Consider the following 17,865-nt stretch of genomic DNA (forward strand, 5'->3'; position numbering starts at 1 on the left):
TAGCTGCGTCACTTTGTGGCGAGAAAGCGCACTGGGCGGCCTAGAGCGAAAGAGGATCAGTCGCTGGCGTTTGATGTCCAGCGAAGTTACATTGCAGTCACTGCCATGGATCCGGTCACGATCGGCGATCTTTGCATGATAAAGCTGTCAGCCGATCTAGGCATTGTTAATCAAAGCCGAAGCGATGACTGGAAACATTAGTGTATTGATGGGCAACTTTCCATATTTAAACTAGAGACATTGTTATTTTAAAGCGGATCTGACACTGTAAGTTTGAAATATTTCAATCGATGTTTAAAGCGATATATAGTATATTTAAACAATGAAAGTGAAATGTACACAATTAGAGCGTAAATTAAACAATGAAATGAAAGCCCGAATGGAATTTAACTCCTTTCTGCAATTCAAAAACAAAACAAAAATTTACATTTAGATATACAAGTCGTGTTCTTCGAAAACAAAAACAATGAATTGAATTTGTCTGAGATTTACATTCGAAAACAAAATTGATATTCGAGATATACAGGGACATGTTCTTCAAAAACAAAATTTAACCAGCTTGTGGCGACCCCATTTGTCATGGACACCCGATTGCCCTCCCTCCTTAAGTATCGGGTAACATACCTTAATGTCGAGGGTAAGGAACGATACATGCTGCGGTAGCCGTAACTTCTCACTCCCAAAGTAATTGCTCGATAAACCGCATGGCGTGAGCGGCAGCAATCGACGCTTCCTTGTTTTTAGGCGTGGGGTTTCCAAAGTCGTCGCAGCGTGGGTACTTTTGCCTTGCTGGCCGACTCGTCGAACTCCATATCGACACAATTGTCGAATAGATTCATTGTCGAGATATGCAAGTCGAGATTATAATCTCGATTAAATACCACACAGATATTAATCGGACATAATTAAATAACTTACCATGTCCAACGCGTCCTTATCGTACCAGGACATGAAGAATAATGCATATATTCTTGTTTATCATTGTCCAGGACGACGACATGGAAGTGGCCATTCATGATTATCGGGAGGATGATAATTTGAACTTCATGCGAGTTCTTGCGCAGCATCCCCGACCATAGCCATAATTGTTTCGTATGCGTCGTCTCGCTTTTGACATAAAAGCAGCATGGCGATACGGTGATGAGGCGCTTCTTGTAAGGATATGGCTCTTTGCTCGGCGACTTTTTGTATTATGCATACTGAAAGTGTCCATCACATCATCGATGACCATCTCCTTCCCTCAGCGGCGTGTATAATTTGTGCGTGTGTGGTACTCAGCGTCGTTCTTCCAGCATGCGATCTTTGAGGTTAAGCGACAGCGAGATATAATAAGACCATATTGTAAATATTTAAATGATATTATATATAATTAAGCGTTAAGCGAGACAAAAGTAAATGATAACATAAAAGGCATTAAACACTATTAGAAAATCGTTAAACACTATAACAAAACCTTTAAAACAATATTATAAAAACTTTAAACTTACGAATCCATAGAAGCGGTTGAGGAAGATCCTCATCAACTCACCTCTCGTGTTGTTAAAACGACTGAGGCCAACCCATTTCTTCTTCTTGAATAAAAAGCTTTCAGAGACGTGCGGTCCCATTTTTGATTGGCCTTGATCATCTCTCTCGTTGCTCGGTCGGGGTCTTGACGATCATCTTCCTTCGATCGCGGGGACGATGGCGGCGACATCAGCTGCGAACACATCCTTACATGGTTGTTCTTGTTGTGGGATTGTGTACGGCTTCGATCTGAGGGACGACGGCGGCGAGCATCAGCCCGCGAACACATCCTTACATGGTTCTTGTTGTGGTGGGATTGTGTCACGCTTGGATGCGTGTCTTGTCGGCCACCGCCACGCGCACTGATAGCAGATTCGACGATCTTCTCAGCCAGTGGCCTTGACAACATCATCATTGGGAGACACACCCTTAACTTGTTCTTGATCTTGAGGATTGTGTCCATCTTTGATCCGCATGATCTCGGCCGAGTCTGCCGGGTCCAGTCGATTCATCAGAAGAGGTTAACGACCTTCTCAACCGTGACAGCGGCCACATCATCTCGATGTCCTCACGTCATGCCCTGTCATCAGCAGTGACGGACTCGATGTGACATCGATCGCCGATGGTGTTGCTATTGTTTCATCGTCGGCGGCGGTGAAGACGAAGCGATATTGTTCTCCTCTTTTTCGCAAGTCTCTTCGAATGTGGCCGCCTTGGAATGACCTTCCCGATGATGTCGTCGTCGTCGAAATTCGAGCGCCTCGTTACATCCGGGTGCTTCGAGTTCTTTGGAGGGATGGCGCGTGCCGGTTGTGAAACGTCCTTCCGGTGCCTCGACACGGCGACAAGTCGAGAAACTCGATCGTCAATATCGGCGTACTGCGTAAGAGTTGCGGTGACATCTTAGCCTAATGTCAGGTGAAATCGGTGGGTCATTGCGGTCGGAGGGCTGCCATGGTCGGGGGCCCCTATCGTTGTCGTGGTAGGGGTTGTTGCAATCTGCAGGGGTAGGGGAGGGCTTCTCGGCGTCGAGGAATGCGTCTGGCGTGGTGGGTGGAAGTAGGAGAGCAGGCGTCCGGCGCAGCGATGAGAGTGCCCTCTCATCCCCGCCTCGAGCAAGTGGTTCGGGAGCGATAGCATCCGTTCGATCGGTTGACCCCAACAAATATTTCTTCTTCGACGTTCAGGAACCACTTTCGAAACTAACATATGTAAACCAAACAATTTCAGTGAAAATCATTCATTTTAAACTATAAAAAAACTATATTTAAACATAGTGTTTATATATTTAAGCGTTATAGAATATAATTAAGCGGAGAACAAAAATATTTAAACCGAGTATGAATAAGAGTTAAGCGGTAAATACTAAAGTTAAGCGCTAAATAAAATGTTTTAAACGTTAAAGACTTATGTTAAACATTGTCCATGATTTATTACCTCTTTTCCATCGAGCGATGACAAGCTCGTTTCTCCCGATCGCTTGCTTCGGTAAGTACTTTCAGCGTAGCTGAGCATCCTTGGGATCTTCTAGAAGCGGACTTTTCTTCCCCGTTCGGTCGACTCGTAAAACCAGGGACGTTAAGCGCGATCGAAAGCGACCCTTAATGTACCACGTGTTGAGTGCTTCTTCGGCGCATCTATCTTGCGCTCGGGTCGGTCACTTGTGGAATATCCTCCATAAGCCGCTAATAGTCGCTGCGCCCGTGCGTATCGCCCCATGGGTAGGTAGATCATCGGCGTAATCAGCGATCCGGTTTGGAGCAGAGCGTGATGTATTTGGGAAGAGGGCTGTCCCCATGAGGTACACGTCGGGAGTTTACGAAATTATCTTCTTACCCTACGTCGAACAAGTTGCGCTGGAGTGCTCTTGATGGAGTCTCTGTGTCTCTCGTGGGTTTTTGATAGATACCTCCCTTGACGCTAACTTGGGGTTTTCTTCTTACGAAAGACCACTACGTCGCCATCGTAGACTGAGACCAAGACGAGGGGCCACATCTTGAGGTCCGAAACTCGGCGAGCTTTTCCCGATCCCGAATTTATTGGTGCGACCATAGTACCTTTGCAAAAGAGAAAGGGCCCTCTCTTGGTATATAGCTTCGACTCGTTGAGCAGCTATGAGCGAGTGTCCGTCGAATAATCTCCCAGATGTCGAGGGAGTCGTGTTATTTTTCAATTCGACTAAAGTCTCCACTCTGGGTGTCGAATAGCATCGCCCATTAACTAGGGTTGACCGAGCGTAATCACCCGACTGCGACAATAACAACACATTCGACATACGGTATTCACGAAAAGTTTAAGCGCAAATTTAAGGTTTTTAAGCGGTAACCTCTCGGTTATTAAGCAGAGATATCAAATGTTAAGCAGAGACCCATCTTATTAAGCAGAGGCGAGAATACTTAAGCAGTGACAACAAAACTTAAGCGTAACATCTCATTTTCTTAAGCGTCGACCTCGTTTTGTAAAAGCTAGACCATGATCGAATGAAAGGGAAATGTACATTATAAATATTACCTAATCATAACAATCGAAAAAACTTTTTCGATAGTGTATCTGGAGCAAAATGCAAAACAAAAACAAAACCCTAGTAGAAATCTCCCGTGGACTAACAAAACCCCGGTAGAAATCCCCTACGAGACTTGATATATTCCAACAAAAAGCAGGAACACGAAAACAAAAGCGAAAAAAATCTTTCTTTATGTGAGCAGGTTAACGTAAAAACCATACTCAATACCTTAGATTAGCAAGCGATGAAATGCCCGACTAGTTGCTGCGAGGGACTTCTCCTTTGAGATCTGGGTGGAAAGGAAAAAGGCTGCAAATCTGGAGGTTTCGTCGGGTAGAGACAACTGGAGGCGAGCGGAAATGGAAGAGGCGAAGGCGAGTTGAGAAAAAGCAAGTAGCGGCTCCGATAAATTCGTCTCTCGGGGTTACCCTCACGGAAAAATCACCCCACTTCCTCTCAGAATCGCCGAGATGGGCTGCGACCCACGACTCCCATGTAAGAGGCGTTTCGATCCATAAAAATTTGAAACTCACTCAGATTCGCATCCAGATTCCGGGGTTTGGGGGTTTGAAAAACATAGAGTTTAAAAGGAGGGGGTTTTTAGGGATTGCAAAACTAACAGGGTGTTTTTGACAATTTTACAAACTTAAAGGGTTTTTTTGACAATTTCCACTAATGTTTAATATCATTTATAAAAAAAAAACACACTCTTTAGATATTATTTCTCTTAAAAGAAAAACATATCTTCTAACAATTAAGTAAATATTATAAAATAAAAAAAAATAACATTACTACAGACCTTCAAATATAATTTTTAAAAATAGTTATTTAAAATCTTTTGATATAAATTAAAAATAATGTATATTTCAGTATAAAGTATATGAAAAGGATTACCTACTTTTATGTTACAATGTCAAGTTAATCATTTTATAATGATGATTTTAATAATTACAGACAAGAAAATAAGACAACTTCCACTAGAGTCTAAAATTATGGAATTATATTAAAAATAATGATCAAAACTTTGAAAATTGGAATTATTTAATTTTTTCCGTACTTTTCCCTTTTATTATTCTATATTTTACAAACAAGAGATCTAGAAATATCTTGATCAGTGTGGGTGAAACAATGACATGTGTGGCCTATAAAAGATCAAACAAATTCTAATGAAACATAGACTAAGGATAAAACCAACATTAAATCAATCAAGTTCAACAAACAAGAATTATCAGAAAAAAGTACATTAAAACAAAATTATTAAAAAATAAATAAAAATAAAAATTCATCCAAATCATCTACCAATAATCACCACAAGAACATACACCATTCTTGAAATGGTGGAACCTATTGAGATCTCTAAGAACTATAACTCTATCAAACACCATGGAAATGAACTTAGCCATTGAATGGCAATCTCCACAAACTCTAAGATTTTTAACAACTCTAATGGTTGTACCTGGAGTTGTGTTTATGAGCCCAAATGCAATGGCAAGCTTCTCACTGTGATATCTCAAACTCACTTCCTTTTCATCCTCTTCAAGACCAGCATGAAACACTTTGGATGTATCAGGCACATAACCAACAAGTTTCAGTTGTTCTACAACTTCATCAACCATTCTATGCACCTCCTCGGAATTTCGGTGTTTACCATCACCGGAGAAGAACTCATGCACTGTGTTTTCGATCTCTATCGAGCTACATCCCGGCACCTTAACAGCTCCTGTATCTTTCATTAGCTTTCTTATTTTGTTCACATCCTCCCAATGGCCTTTTGTTGCACACATGTTTGATAGTATCACATAGTCACCTCCATGCGTGTCATCGAGTTCAAGAATTCTATAAAACACTTTTTTCCCGAGATCTACATTTCCATGAGCACCACAAGCAGATAGCAATGTCCGCCATAGTATCGGTGTGGGTGTGATGGGTGAGTTATCGATGAATTTGTAAGCCTCTTCTAAACGCCCTGCTCGAGCTAGCAGATCGACAATGCAACCATAATGCTTGATCCCTGGTGTGATGCCGTGGTTTCTCTTCATGCAATGGAAGTATTCAAGGCCTTGCTCTACTAAACCAGCATGACTGCAAGCATATAAGACGCCGAGAAATGTAATGTCATCTGGTTTGATACCTTCTCTTCGCATATCCTCGAACAAGGAAATGGAATGAGTGCCGTGCCCGTGAATTGCGTAAGCAACAATCATGGCAGACCAGGCTTGAGTATCTCTATAGTCCATGTCAGTGAACACCTGCACAGCATCATCTAAGCTCCCGCACTTTGCGTACATGTCTATCAATGCAGTGTTCACCTTCACATAGGAACTGAACCCATTTTTCTTCACGTACTCGTGAATCCATCGCCCGAGCTCCAATGCGCCAAGCAGAGCGCAAGAGGAAAGAACACTAAGCATTGTGACATATGTCGATTCAATGCCATCCGCTTGCAGCTCACGAAACAAAGCCAGAGCTTCACTAGGCCGACTACTCCGAACGCAAGCTGTGATCATAGAATTATATGAAACAATGCACTTCTGGTCCATTCGGTCAAACAGGTTTCTTGAGGCATTAATGTCACCACACTCTGCATACATGTTGATGAGAGTTGGCAGCACATAGGCATTTTCAGCATGACCAAGCTTCAAGGCGACAGCATGAGATTGCCGGCCTTGTTTGAGAGCTTTAGAAGTAGAACAGGCTTTGAGAAGTGAAGGGAATGTGTAGTCATCGGGGAAGAGACCAGATTCAAGCATTCGGGAGAAGAACGAGAAGGATAAGAGTGGTGTGTTTGAACGGGAATAGGCACGGGACATGGTGTTAAACAGGAGTACACCCGGATGGGGAATTTGGTCGAACAGTTGATGAGCATAGGACAAAGATAAAGGCGTCGGCCGGATGGAGATGGCGGTAATGAGCTTCGTGAGCAGCGAGACATCAAGATCGGATTTTATAGTGATGGCATGGATTTGTTGGAATTCTCTGATTGAATTGCATTTTGGTAGGAGATGGAGAGGAAGGTAACTGTCTGTTGGTTTGGCGGGAAACAAGGGGTTGACAGTTGAAACTGGGTTCATTGTAACTGAATGTTCTCAAAAGAGGCCAAAACAGTGCCTTTGTATATAAGTACCTGCAAAAAATAAATAAATAATTAGAAAAAATAGAAATTTTTATTCATAAATTCATATAAAATAAGAGAAAACAAGACAATGATGGTCATCTAATTAATTTCTTGGCTTGGTTTACACGCTTAGAATGAAAGAAAATAACAGATAAAAAGAAGACTTGATAGCAGACTTGGTCATAGAAGTGAAGACTTACTCTCTTTATGAACCTCAGGTTCTAACTTAAATTATGAAGCTTTTTTTTTATACACTAAAACATGTTTAGCCGGCTAAGAATTATTGGTTAAACTAGTAAACAGGAATCTCAGATAAGTGTGAAATGGAAAGTTTTTCTTACTTCAAATTTACGATATATACATCACTAAATCTTGGATATGCTTGCTTAGATTTGGACAGAATGACAGGAGGGAACAAAAAGTCCTCCATTCATACATACAACTCATGACTGTTGGATAAGTTTATAACAACATCAGCTCTTGCCTCTTGTTACCTTCTTCCTTGCTCAGAGAGAAACAAATTTGAGCTCAAGACAGTGTTTTTAGTCCTCAGAAACATCTTGAGAAGCTGCATGTAAGCATTCTTAAAGTAAGAGTATGGATGAAAAAATAAATAAAGGGAATGGAGCTGATGAAGTAATGATACCGGGTTTTCGGTTCCATCACACAGATGAGGAACTGGTTGAGTTTTACCTGACGATGAAGATTCAGAATAAGCCACTGGCCATAGAGCTCATCAGCCAGCTCGATATTTACAAATATGATCCGTGGGATCTTCCAAGTAAGCTAATCATCACTTGCACTTCTGCTTGCTGAATTACTGGTATTTAATATTTCTTTCTTCTCATATTGTAAAATACTTGTAACTTTTATTTGAATATTTTTCATTCTGTGAAGAGCTGGCACTGATCGGAGAAACAGAATGGTATTTCTACTGCAGAAGACGCCGGAAATACAGAAACAGCGCAAGGCCGAACAGGGTCACAGATGCCGGATTCTGGAAAGCAACGAGAGGGGACAGGCCAATCTACTCCCCCAACGAAACCAAGTGCATAGGTCTAAAGAAAACACTTGTATTTTACAAAGGCAGAGCTGCCAAATGTGTTAAAACAGATTGGATGATGCATGAGTTCAGGCTGTCATCGACTTCTGATTCATCTCCACTGAAAAGACCTTCAGATATACAAATCTCAACCGACGTAAATATCACATGAACCTTAATAAGATGATTAGAAGCCACTTCTGTTTGTTGAAATTATGGTAACTATCATGTCTTTGCATTAGCAGGATTCTTGGGCAATCTGCAGGATTTTCAAGAAAATCAATTCCTCGGAACAGAGAGGAAAATTGCAACCCTGCATGCCAACCACAACAAAGACAGCTAATTCAAACTTCTTCAGCAGTTCAGCTGCCAACACTCCAGTTGGTTTTGAAAGTCTTTTTTGCATAACAGAAGCCAGATGTGAAATTCAATTTGGCAGCAACATCAACTTGCAATATCAGCCAAAATATCAGATAAAACAAAAACCTTCAGCGCTTCACTTCACTGATAGCATGGTTTGCTCTTCAGTTGATCCATCAATAACTTCATCCCAGGCAGTTGATGTTACGTCTGTTCTTCTAGAGATGCCTCCTGAAAAACTTGCAGGTGATAGAACTCTGGCATCCAAAGAATTTGAAAATAATTCCCAACTGGGGATAAAGTGGAACTGCAGCAGTGGACAAAAAGGTTCATTGATAAGAGAGAATCTTAACACATGCTATCCTAGCAGTGAAGTGGGTGAAAATTTTGAGGACGATGAGTTCTACTATCGAGTATCAACTCATTGATGGATCTCTCCAGTGAGTGGAAACGGAACTTCAATTGGCAATCTCCACCTTGCCGCTGTCAAAAGACAACCAGTTACTCTACAAGCAAACACCATAATTGATTAGATTGTACTTGAAGAAAAATCACTCATTTCATTTTCACATCATTGTAAGTAGTTGATCTTAGGATATTATCCTAAGCAAATTGATTATAACAAAAAGTTTTACTTGAATAAAATTAGGAAAAGAAGCTCAGAGCTTTCAAATAATATGAAGTAAAATGAAGAATTCAGGAAGCTGCATTGAAGAAGATGTGCAAGAATGTCCCTCTGGACAGCTATTGAGGCTGAATAAACAAGTTCCACCTGTAAGCACTAATCATATCCATTGAAAGAGCAGTTATTACTCAAATCAAAATGGTGAAATGAAAATAGTGAACTCACAATTTGCAGAGCACAATGTAAGGAAGCATAAGTCTTTATTCTCCACATTTTACAACAATCTTACATGATGTTGGTTTTGATAAGCATCACGTCCAACGTGTTTTCCTTATTTCATGAATTAAATTAATGTCAGGTACTTGTAAGTTACATTCAAATTCTTCATTTTTACCTGGTGCAGTCATTTTCTTAATTCTTTCAGTATCAATCGACAAAAATGACCAGAATTGAGGCCATTCTGAAGCATATATCCCATTATAGTTTGGGCAATTAACTAGTGCAAAGAACGGACCTTCAGTTTTCACACTACACTCCAGCCATATTCCTTCTTCAGACCAACCCCCTCCATTGAACTTCTGAGCCTAACAACCTCCTCCCAATTTCCCACATCTGCAGACATGTTTGACAAAGAAATATAAGCCCCAGAATCAGTAGGCTCCAGTTCAAGAACCTTCTGTGCCGCAACTTTTCCCAGCTCAACATCACCATGTACTCTACAAGCACCAAGCAGTGTGCTCCACACTAATGAATCAGGTTTAACAGGCATCTTATGAATAAAATCTACAGCCTCTTTAAGCCTACCAGATCGTCCAAGTAAATCAACAATACAGGCGTAATGGCATAACTCTGGTTCAATCCCATAATCTCTGCTCATAGATTTAAAATGGAGAAAGCCTTCATCCACCAAGCCATTATGGCTACATGCAGATAAAACGCCAACCATAGCCACAGAATCAGGTTTGACGCCATGCTCTTTCATCATGCTAAAGATCTCCAGAGCTTCTAGACCTCTTCCATGTTGAGCATAACCATCCATCATTGCCGTCCATGTGATCAAGTCTGGACTTTCTATCTCATCAAACACTTTGCGAGAATCATCAATGCTCCCGCATTTTGAGTACATTGTCACTAGAGCACTACTAACTGAAAGACAATGAGTAATGCCAGCCCTGATAACACGGGCATGCAATTGTCTGCCCAAACTTTGCTTTGATAAGTTTGCACACAACCCAAGAACTGATGAACATGTAAAACGGTCCACCTCCCCACCAGCAATCAGCATTCTATTAAAAACCAAGAACGCTTCCTCACTTAAATTATTTGATACATACGCTGAAATCATGGAGGACCACAGTACTTGATCCTTGTGCAGTGTCCCATCAAAGATGCTCCTTGCAGAGATTAGAGATTTGCATTTTGCATACATGCTAACAAGAGCACCTCCAATGAGAGAATCAGGAGCTAGTCCTAAGCGAAGAGCATACGCATGAATTTCCTTTCCCCTTGTCAAGAACTGGGGAAAAGAGGCTGCAGTAAGAACAGAAGACAAGGTTACATGATCAATTCTTACTTTCTCAAGGATCATTTGCCTGAACAAGAAAAGTGCCTTTTCTGAATGACCATGCTCTGCAAAACCGGCTATCATGGAGGACCATGCAACTGTGTCTCTTTCAGGCATTTGTAGGAATATCTCATAACTATCATCTATGCTGTCCAATTTAGAGTACACAGTGAAAAGCGCACATCCCACCAAAAGATCGGATACTAATCCAGCTTTAACAACATAAGAATGGACCTGTCTTCCCAAGTCTGTAGAATCAATAACGCTTAAAATGCTAGCAATACAAAACTTATCTGGATTCAAGCCTTCACGAAACATCTTTTGAAACAGTTCAATTGATTTTGTAAAGCTATTGTTTTGCACAAGACCTGATATCATAGCCGACCAAGTATTAGGAGATTCCATGACGCCTGCCTCCTTGAACACTTCTTCAGACATCCAAACATCCCCGGTTTTCGCATATGCACTAATCAAAGCATTTTTCACCACAAAATCCATAAAAACCCCATTTTTAAGCACCCAACAGTGGATGTGGTGAACCGCATTCACTATTAAAGGTTTACTGCAAGCAGCAAGCACACTTGTTATCGTAAAATTGTTCACTTCCACCTTTGCGTGTATCATTTCCTTGAAGAATTGAATTGCATGAAGAGCATCCTCCTTTTGAGAAAACCCTGAAATAATAGCTGTCCAAGAAACCACATTCCGAAATGGCATCTTAGAGAACTCCTTCACAGCCGCATACATATCACCGCATTTCGCATACAAGTCAACAATAGCAGTCCCAACAAATACATCATCTCCAGCATTACATTTAACCGCCCAAGCATGAATACCTCTACCCATCTCAAATTCCCTAACTGCTGCACAGGCATTCAACACACTCGAAAAAGTAAAGCCATTCGGCATACAAAACCCATCCACCATCTCAAGAAAAAGCTCCAAAGCAACTAAATTCTCACCATTTCTGACACCCCCAGCAATAAGAGCATTCCAACAGACCACATTCTCAGTATCAACCTCCGAGAACAACTTCAAAGCATCACCAAACCTTCCAGTCTTCGCAAACAAATCTACCAACCCAGTAAGCACATAACCATTGAGAAAGAACCCATTTTTAAGAACAAGAGAATACAACTGCTCACTAAAATCAATCCTTTGAGAAGCCACACAAGCTGACAGCACACTCCCGTAGGTGAACTGATTCGGCTGGAAACCAAGAGAGCGCAAGTCTCGGAAGGTTGCCAGAGATCTATCAAACTGAGAAGCGTGGTTGTGGCATGAAATTGCAAGGTTCCAAGAGACGAGGTTTGGTTGGGGAATTTCATCAAGTATATGAAGTGCATCTTCGATGCGGCCACGCTTGAGGTGAGAATCAGCGAGGCAGTTGGCGGAGAATACATCAGAGTGAGGATTGATTAGAGGTTTGGAGGTGGAGGTGGAGGTGGAGATGCGGGAATGGAGATTGGAACTACGAAGAGGAAAGAGAGAAGAAGATAGAGGTGATCTCCATTTCATAGTGTTTGGAATTTGGAGGGAAATGAGACTTCCAAGTCGTTGGAGCCGTTGAGATTTTTAAAAAAAAAAATTAATTAAATTAAATTAAATTAAATTTTAAATATTACTGAAGAAGAGGATTGATCCTCTTAAGTAAATTGTATGATCTGTTAAGATATTTCAAGGAACAAATTTAACTGTATTGTATGATTTATTTAATCATTTTTTTATTGGTGAAAATATGTAGCATCCCTACAAATTTTGAAAAAATAATAATAAAATAAAAAATAATATAATTATTTTTTATTATACTTGGTGAGAAAAAATATTTTAAAAAAAAATAATTAATTTTTTTTATTGAAAATATGGGTTTGTACTTCAACTTACGTATAGTGAGGGCACAGCTATATTGAGGTATCAACTTCATATCAGTTTGTCCACTTTATAATTTTTTTTTTAATAAAATAGACAAGTCATAAGTTAGAGACTGTCACACGCAAATTGCTGAACTCTACCATACTTATTCTATCTATTAGTGTAAGATAGAGTCGAACGCACTTTCTTAGCAGAATGATCGTGTAGGGTGACCTAATGTTAATATAATTATCCATCAAAATTTTAAAACAATATCAAGATTGGAAGTTATATGACTATAATATCAAACTCTTTGACATGGATATTATTATGTTTAGCTTTATATAATATTATTGGTTTAATTAAATTAATAAAAAATTATAAGCTATATTTTAATATATATATATATATATATAATAGCAGTAATGGAAGAAGTGGTCAATCATCTTAAGACATCCAGGGCCGCCCATTAACTGCCATAGTGACACATAGCAAAAGGGTTATAAATGAGAAATTAAAGAAACCGGCAACTTTGAGACATCACATGAAGCATTGGATGCAACTAATGTGCTTGACCTGTTTCAATTACTTACCACCAAAAAGCCTTATTTTCATACTCAACCATTTATATGCTTTTTATTTTTCCGTGTGAAAATTATTATTATTGTTATTATTACTACTGCTGCTTATCCAAACTAATTTTGTCAATGCTTACTTTTCTAATATCCTTTGACAATTTATTAATTGTTTTTTTAACTAACACATAATCAAACATATATGATGTGTTGAAAATTTGCAATCCTTATTATTATTTTAATACTAATACTAATAATAATAATTTTATAATGAGTAGACCTCAAACATTCTTCCACATCTAAAGTAGTTCCTATCCATTGTTGAAAAAAAAATCAGTTGAAAACTTAGAGCAAGCTAATCCATTGACTTAGATAAGCATATTGATATTCTATGGACCCATTTGATATACGAAAATTTAAAATATGGTACATCTTTTTTTAGCATCTATTTATTTTATAAATAGAGTAAAAATATAGTATAAAAGAGACACTAAGTATAACATAACTTCATTAATTTTTTATACCAACAAATCATTATAAAAAATTTGGCCAAGTGATGACATAATTAAAAAAAAATTACTGTTGTTTAAAATAAAACATAGTCACACTACTTTTAACATATAATCTCCACAAAACGTATTGAAAATTTTGTATTATTTATTAAATATTAAATATATAATCATATAACCACTTGTGCTATAACCCAAGTATTTGTGTTGTTGATGTATTTATTTTTAAAAATGTATCATGATGTATCTATTTTTTTAAAAAAAATAATTAATTAAATGAATGAATAAAAAAACAACATTCAAATTCCAAACAAACAGGAACTGTGGCTAGTTCAACGATAACTACCCGTGGTTGTAATTGAGAGGTTTTCAATTCAAACTTCTCAGATTATAATTCATGTTCAGAGTTTTCTATATGAGTTATGTATGAACATTACCTCTCGTTTTCCTCTAAAGAGTTGCATAAAGAGGTTATTTCTTAGAGGTCAGTCAAATTAATTGGTGTATTTCTACACGTACTTATCTTTTATTATGTGGCTTATCCGTTTTGTATATATATATATAAATATATGAGGCTCAATCTTCTAAGAATATAAGTAGAAATACAATAGTTACTGAATCAATCTAAACCGTCAAATTTGATTTTTACTAGCTAGACCTACCGTAAAGAGCAACCAAACATATATATTATATCCACAGTACAGCACACCATCCGAATAAGAGCCAGTATAATGTTTGAATGTTATTATGTTTACTATTTACTGGGTTGTATCTTCCTATGATTTCTTTCCATTCAATTCTCTCTTAACTTTTTAATTATACGGGGACGTTGCGGTAAACATCCCCAGATTACTTTTCCTATATATATATATATATATATATTACAAACAAACAACATCATTTCAGTTTTGAGTTCCCAGAACCTAACTGTGAATCTATCAAAGAGTTGACTTCAGAGTCAACTCTGATAACTTTCCACCCCAGTGTTTGCATGATCTTAAATAAATTACATTCACTGTTTCCTACAATGAATGACCTGCTTAAAAAGCTCAGCCCAAAGCCTCACACAGTAAAAGAGACATATCTACTCCATGATCTCTTCTCAAATCTCAGCTCATTCAATGCACGCGGTTCTCTAATCCAGAGAAACAATATGAGAGAGAAAGAGAAGAAGAAGAAGAGGAAAAGAAGAGTTTGTGGAGAACTTGGCTGACTTTTTGACATGCAGTAAATGCTTGCTGGCCCATGGCCTCCATTGAAGTCAATCACAAAACTTGCTCTCTCTTCTCTCTATAAATCTCTCAAAAAACACAACCTCTACTTGTCAAGTTCATATACTTGTTTTGAGAAATACGGAGATTAGAAGAGGATGGGTAGACCTCCATGTTGTGACAAAGCAGGAGTGAAGAAAGGTCCTTGGACACCAGAAGAAGATATCATGTTAGTTTCTTACATCCAAGATCATGGCCCTGGGAATTGGAGAAGTATTCCTACAAACACTGGTTGGTACATATATAGTGTTTAAATTAGTGTTGTGAATTAATAGTCTTTGTTTGTTTTGTTTTCTGAATGTCTAGATGTATCTTGTTTGTTGTAGGGTTGAAGAGATGCAGTAAAAGTTGCAGACTTAGATGGACTAATTATTTGAGGCCTGGGATTAAACGTGGCAGTTTTAGTGATCAAGAAGAGAAACTCATTGTTCATCTTCAAGCTCTTCTTGGAAATAGGTTTGTGCATGGTTTTGTTTGTATCTTGTTTATTTAAGAGATCGATTTTCATGAAATAATTAATAATTGATTGATTATATGTGATGCATGATGGATTAATGAAGGTGGGCAGCAATAGCTTCTTATCTCCCAGAGAGAACAGACAATGATATCAAGAATTATTGGAACACACATCTGAAGAAGAAGCTAAACAAGGTTCCAAATCATGGTATTGATAAAGGTAAATGGGAGAGAAGTCTTCAGACTGACATTAAAATGGCAAAGCAAGCACTTCTTGATGCTTTGAGTTTGGATGAAGCACCAAACTGTGAACTTAACTCAGTGACTACTTATAATAACTCTTCTTCTTCTTCTTCCTCATCATCATCAACATCAACAACAGCAACAAAAACTTATGCAGCAAATGCTGATAATATATCAAGGCTGCTAGAAGGATGGATGAAGGAGAAGTCTGGTGTTTCTACTCAGAGTTCAACAACCAGTGCTAACACCATGGCAATGGATTCTCCATCCAGTGGAGGAACTGTGACCTTTGAGGCTGGTTTAATGCCTTACTCTTTTCTTGAGACTTGGCTCTTTGATGAGAATGTTTCTGAGAAAGAAGAACAAGATGCTTTTCTTGATGTTTCTTTAGTTGATAATTCAGAATTCTTTTGAAGAATGAATGAAAATTACAAGCTTTGCAGTACTTTTTCTTCTTCTTCTTATTCTTCTTAATTAACTGTTGTGACTTCATGTCTAGTACCTTAACTTTACTATGAATGCTTTCTGAAAATTTATCAAGATATATAGCTAGTACTTTTTGAGTTATAAATGAAAGTGGAAAAAAGAGAAGGTTGAGGTACTTGGTCCACTTGCAAACAAAGCTGTAAAAGAAAAAGCAGCAAAGAAGAGTCTCATGGTTGTCATGACTGCTCAAACCCACTACTTACTGTGACCAAAAGATATCTCCATTCAATGCAATTTCTATTAACACATCCATGTGATCACACTTGACTCCTTGCCACAATGCCACACTGTTCTGTTTGTTATCATTTATACTCATCCTTTTAATGATCCTATAAATTTCAGTTTTATATATAGAGAGAGAGAGAGAGAGAGTAACCTAATATATGATGTGTTATATATATATATATATTCATGTCGGTATAAACTTTTAGGTTGCATGTGAGTGCATGCACATATATATGTATGTATGTATATATATATATATAGAGAGAGAGAGAGAGAGATTAATAAAATATTTTTTGGGTGAATAGCTTGTGCATGCACATGTATATGGTTTGGTTTGTAAAACAAACAACTCATATGTAGGTATCTGACCATTGCATCATTACCAACCTTGCAGACCATCTCATATGCATCTTGAGGAAACTAGCAATATATGTTATGGGACTTGCATGTGATGATCCATTGAAACATATAGATTTTTTTTTTTTTAATTAAGATAGATAACCCATAAATTTATTAAAAAAATCGAAAAAGAAATAAAGCATAAAAAATACTAAAACATATAGTAAACAATAACAAAAATTAAAAAACAAAAAAATCAAGCTAGTTAGAAGACTATCGTCAGAGATAATGCAATTCTAACGGCAGTACAAACTAAGTAACCGGAAGAAACATAAATTTATATATATATTATAAAAAGTTAATAAATCATAATTAATTCAGGAAAAATATGATGTTAAGATAATAATAAACACATTGTTCCATCCAGTACATAACAAACTCTAGTGAATTTTTTTTTTCAAAGTTGAAATAGTGTTCAAAAGTGAATAGTACTAAGATAGGGCTACTGAATGGATTGGTTTTAGTACAGAGATGAGGACTTGTTCAAAGACATTCATTGTTTTTCCGGCTTATTATGCGACAAAAAACTTAAATATAGTTTGACATTGTTCCATGCTGCAATTGAAGTTTATGAAGAGGAATTTATTATTATTATTATTATTATTTGGTGAAGTGGAGTGTGTATTTATGGAGCTAATTAATAGGGATTGTACCCAAAGGACATTACTTTGACTGGTTCCAAACGCAACTGTTTCATTTCATTATTAGAACAATAATCATAAAAAATTCCCAATTTGCAAGTATTCTTTTTGTGATTTTTCATGTAGATTATAAAAAAAATCATACAAATGAAACAAAAAAATTAACTAATGAAACTTGACCTATTGGTACCGGGTCACTTGCGTAAAATTCTCATTTCAAAGTGATCTCAATATCAAAACCTACACAAGATGAGAATAAAGTGTTGTTGAGCTCGTAAGTGTGCTTCACATCTGTACTAGTTTTTGATTTAAACTTTAAATTGGGGTGTTTGTCACCTAGTGTAAAAATAAATTTAATTAATTAATTAATTATAGTAGTTATTTCTCAATTGTCATTCATTCATGGTGTTAATAACTTAATTTCTAATGATTTCGTATTTTAATCTGAGTCAAAATAATATAGTTCTACCAATTACGAATATGACAATGATAAG

General features: G+C 37.8%; 4 protein-coding genes across 6 annotated transcripts; 2 read left to right on the plus strand and 2 right to left on the minus strand.

The window, feature by feature from the left end:
• Positions 1 to 5,272: 5,272 nt before the first annotated feature.
• Positions 5,273 to 7,675, minus strand: LOC120282344 (pentatricopeptide repeat-containing protein At2g02980, chloroplastic). 2 transcript variants are annotated; one of them, XM_039289148.1, is made up of 2 exons: positions 7,619 to 7,675; positions 5,273 to 7,133 (listed from the first exon to the last, which is right to left on the minus strand). In XM_039289148.1, exon 2 carries the CDS (start codon positions 7,078 to 7,080, stop codon positions 5,305 to 5,307), a length of 1,776 nt encoding a protein of 591 aa, XP_039145082.1. In that variant the 5' UTR covers positions 7,081 to 7,133; positions 7,619 to 7,675; the 3' UTR covers positions 5,273 to 5,304. The 2 variants fall into 2 exon arrangements, with proteins under 2 accessions (XP_039145082.1, XP_039145081.1); XM_039289147.1 differs by lacking the exon at positions 7,619 to 7,675 and adding an exon at positions 7,466 to 7,536.
• An 18-nt stretch (positions 7,676 to 7,693) lies between these two features.
• On the plus strand, positions 7,694 to 8,991 carry LOC120282345 (protein FEZ-like). Of its 2 annotated transcripts, none has more exons than XM_039289149.1 (3): positions 7,694 to 7,905; positions 8,022 to 8,323; positions 8,412 to 8,991. In XM_039289149.1, exons 1-3 carry the CDS (start codon positions 7,722 to 7,724, stop codon positions 8,952 to 8,954), a joined length of 1,029 nt encoding a protein of 342 aa, XP_039145083.1. In that variant the 5' UTR covers positions 7,694 to 7,721; the 3' UTR covers positions 8,955 to 8,991. The 2 variants fall into 2 exon arrangements, with proteins under 2 accessions (XP_039145083.1, XP_039145084.1); XM_039289150.1 differs by having other exon boundaries at positions 8,046 to 8,323.
• A 403-nt stretch (positions 8,992 to 9,394) lies between these two features.
• Positions 9,395 to 12,243, minus strand: LOC120282343 (pentatricopeptide repeat-containing protein At1g74600, chloroplastic). The gene has a single exon (XM_039289146.1). It carries the CDS (start codon positions 12,231 to 12,233, stop codon positions 9,675 to 9,677), a length of 2,559 nt encoding a protein of 852 aa, XP_039145080.1. The 5' UTR covers positions 12,234 to 12,243; the 3' UTR covers positions 9,395 to 9,674.
• A 2,705-nt stretch (positions 12,244 to 14,948) lies between these two features.
• LOC120282368 (transcription factor MYB94-like) lies at positions 14,949 to 16,057 on the plus strand. Its single transcript, XM_039289173.1, has 3 exons — positions 14,949 to 15,152; positions 15,248 to 15,377; positions 15,482 to 16,057. Exons 1-3 carry the CDS (start codon positions 15,020 to 15,022, stop codon positions 16,032 to 16,034), a joined length of 816 nt encoding a protein of 271 aa, XP_039145107.1. The 5' UTR covers positions 14,949 to 15,019; the 3' UTR covers positions 16,035 to 16,057.
• The last annotated feature ends 1,808 nt before the right edge of the window (positions 16,058 to 17,865 follow it).

The sequence above is a fragment of the Dioscorea cayenensis genome, chromosome 18 (assembly GCF_009730915.1).
Source record: "Dioscorea cayenensis subsp. rotundata cultivar TDr96_F1 chromosome 18, TDr96_F1_v2_PseudoChromosome.rev07_lg8_w22 25.fasta, whole genome shotgun sequence".
Taxonomy (NCBI): Eukaryota; Viridiplantae; Streptophyta; class Magnoliopsida; order Dioscoreales; family Dioscoreaceae; genus Dioscorea; species Dioscorea cayenensis.

Bases quoted from the DNA above. Each gene is read 5' to 3' on its own strand.
- LOC120282344 (XM_039289148.1), bottom strand. From the start codon at position 7,080: ATGAACCCAGTTTCAACTGTCAACCCCTTGTTTCCCGCCAAACCAACA.
- LOC120282345 (XM_039289149.1), top strand. From the start codon at position 7,722: ATGGATGAAAAAATAAATAAAGGGAATGGAGCTGATGAAGTAATGATA. The intron at 7,906-8,021 runs GTAAGCTAATCA...CATTCTGTGAAG, and splicing joins TGATCCGTGGGATCTTCCAA to AGCTGGCACTGATCGGAGAA. The intron at 8,324-8,411 runs GTAAATATCACA...TTGCATTAGCAG, and splicing joins ATATACAAATCTCAACCGAC to GATTCTTGGGCAATCTGCAG.
- LOC120282343 (XM_039289146.1), bottom strand. From the start codon at position 12,233: ATGAAATGGAGATCACCTCTATCTTCTTCTCTCTTTCCTCTTCGTAGT.
- LOC120282368 (XM_039289173.1), top strand. From the start codon at position 15,020: ATGGGTAGACCTCCATGTTGTGACAAAGCAGGAGTGAAGAAAGGTCCT. The intron at 15,153-15,247 runs GTTGGTACATAT...TGTTTGTTGTAG, and splicing joins AAGTATTCCTACAAACACTG to GGTTGAAGAGATGCAGTAAA. The intron at 15,378-15,481 runs GTTTGTGCATGG...GGATTAATGAAG, and splicing joins CAAGCTCTTCTTGGAAATAG to GTGGGCAGCAATAGCTTCTT.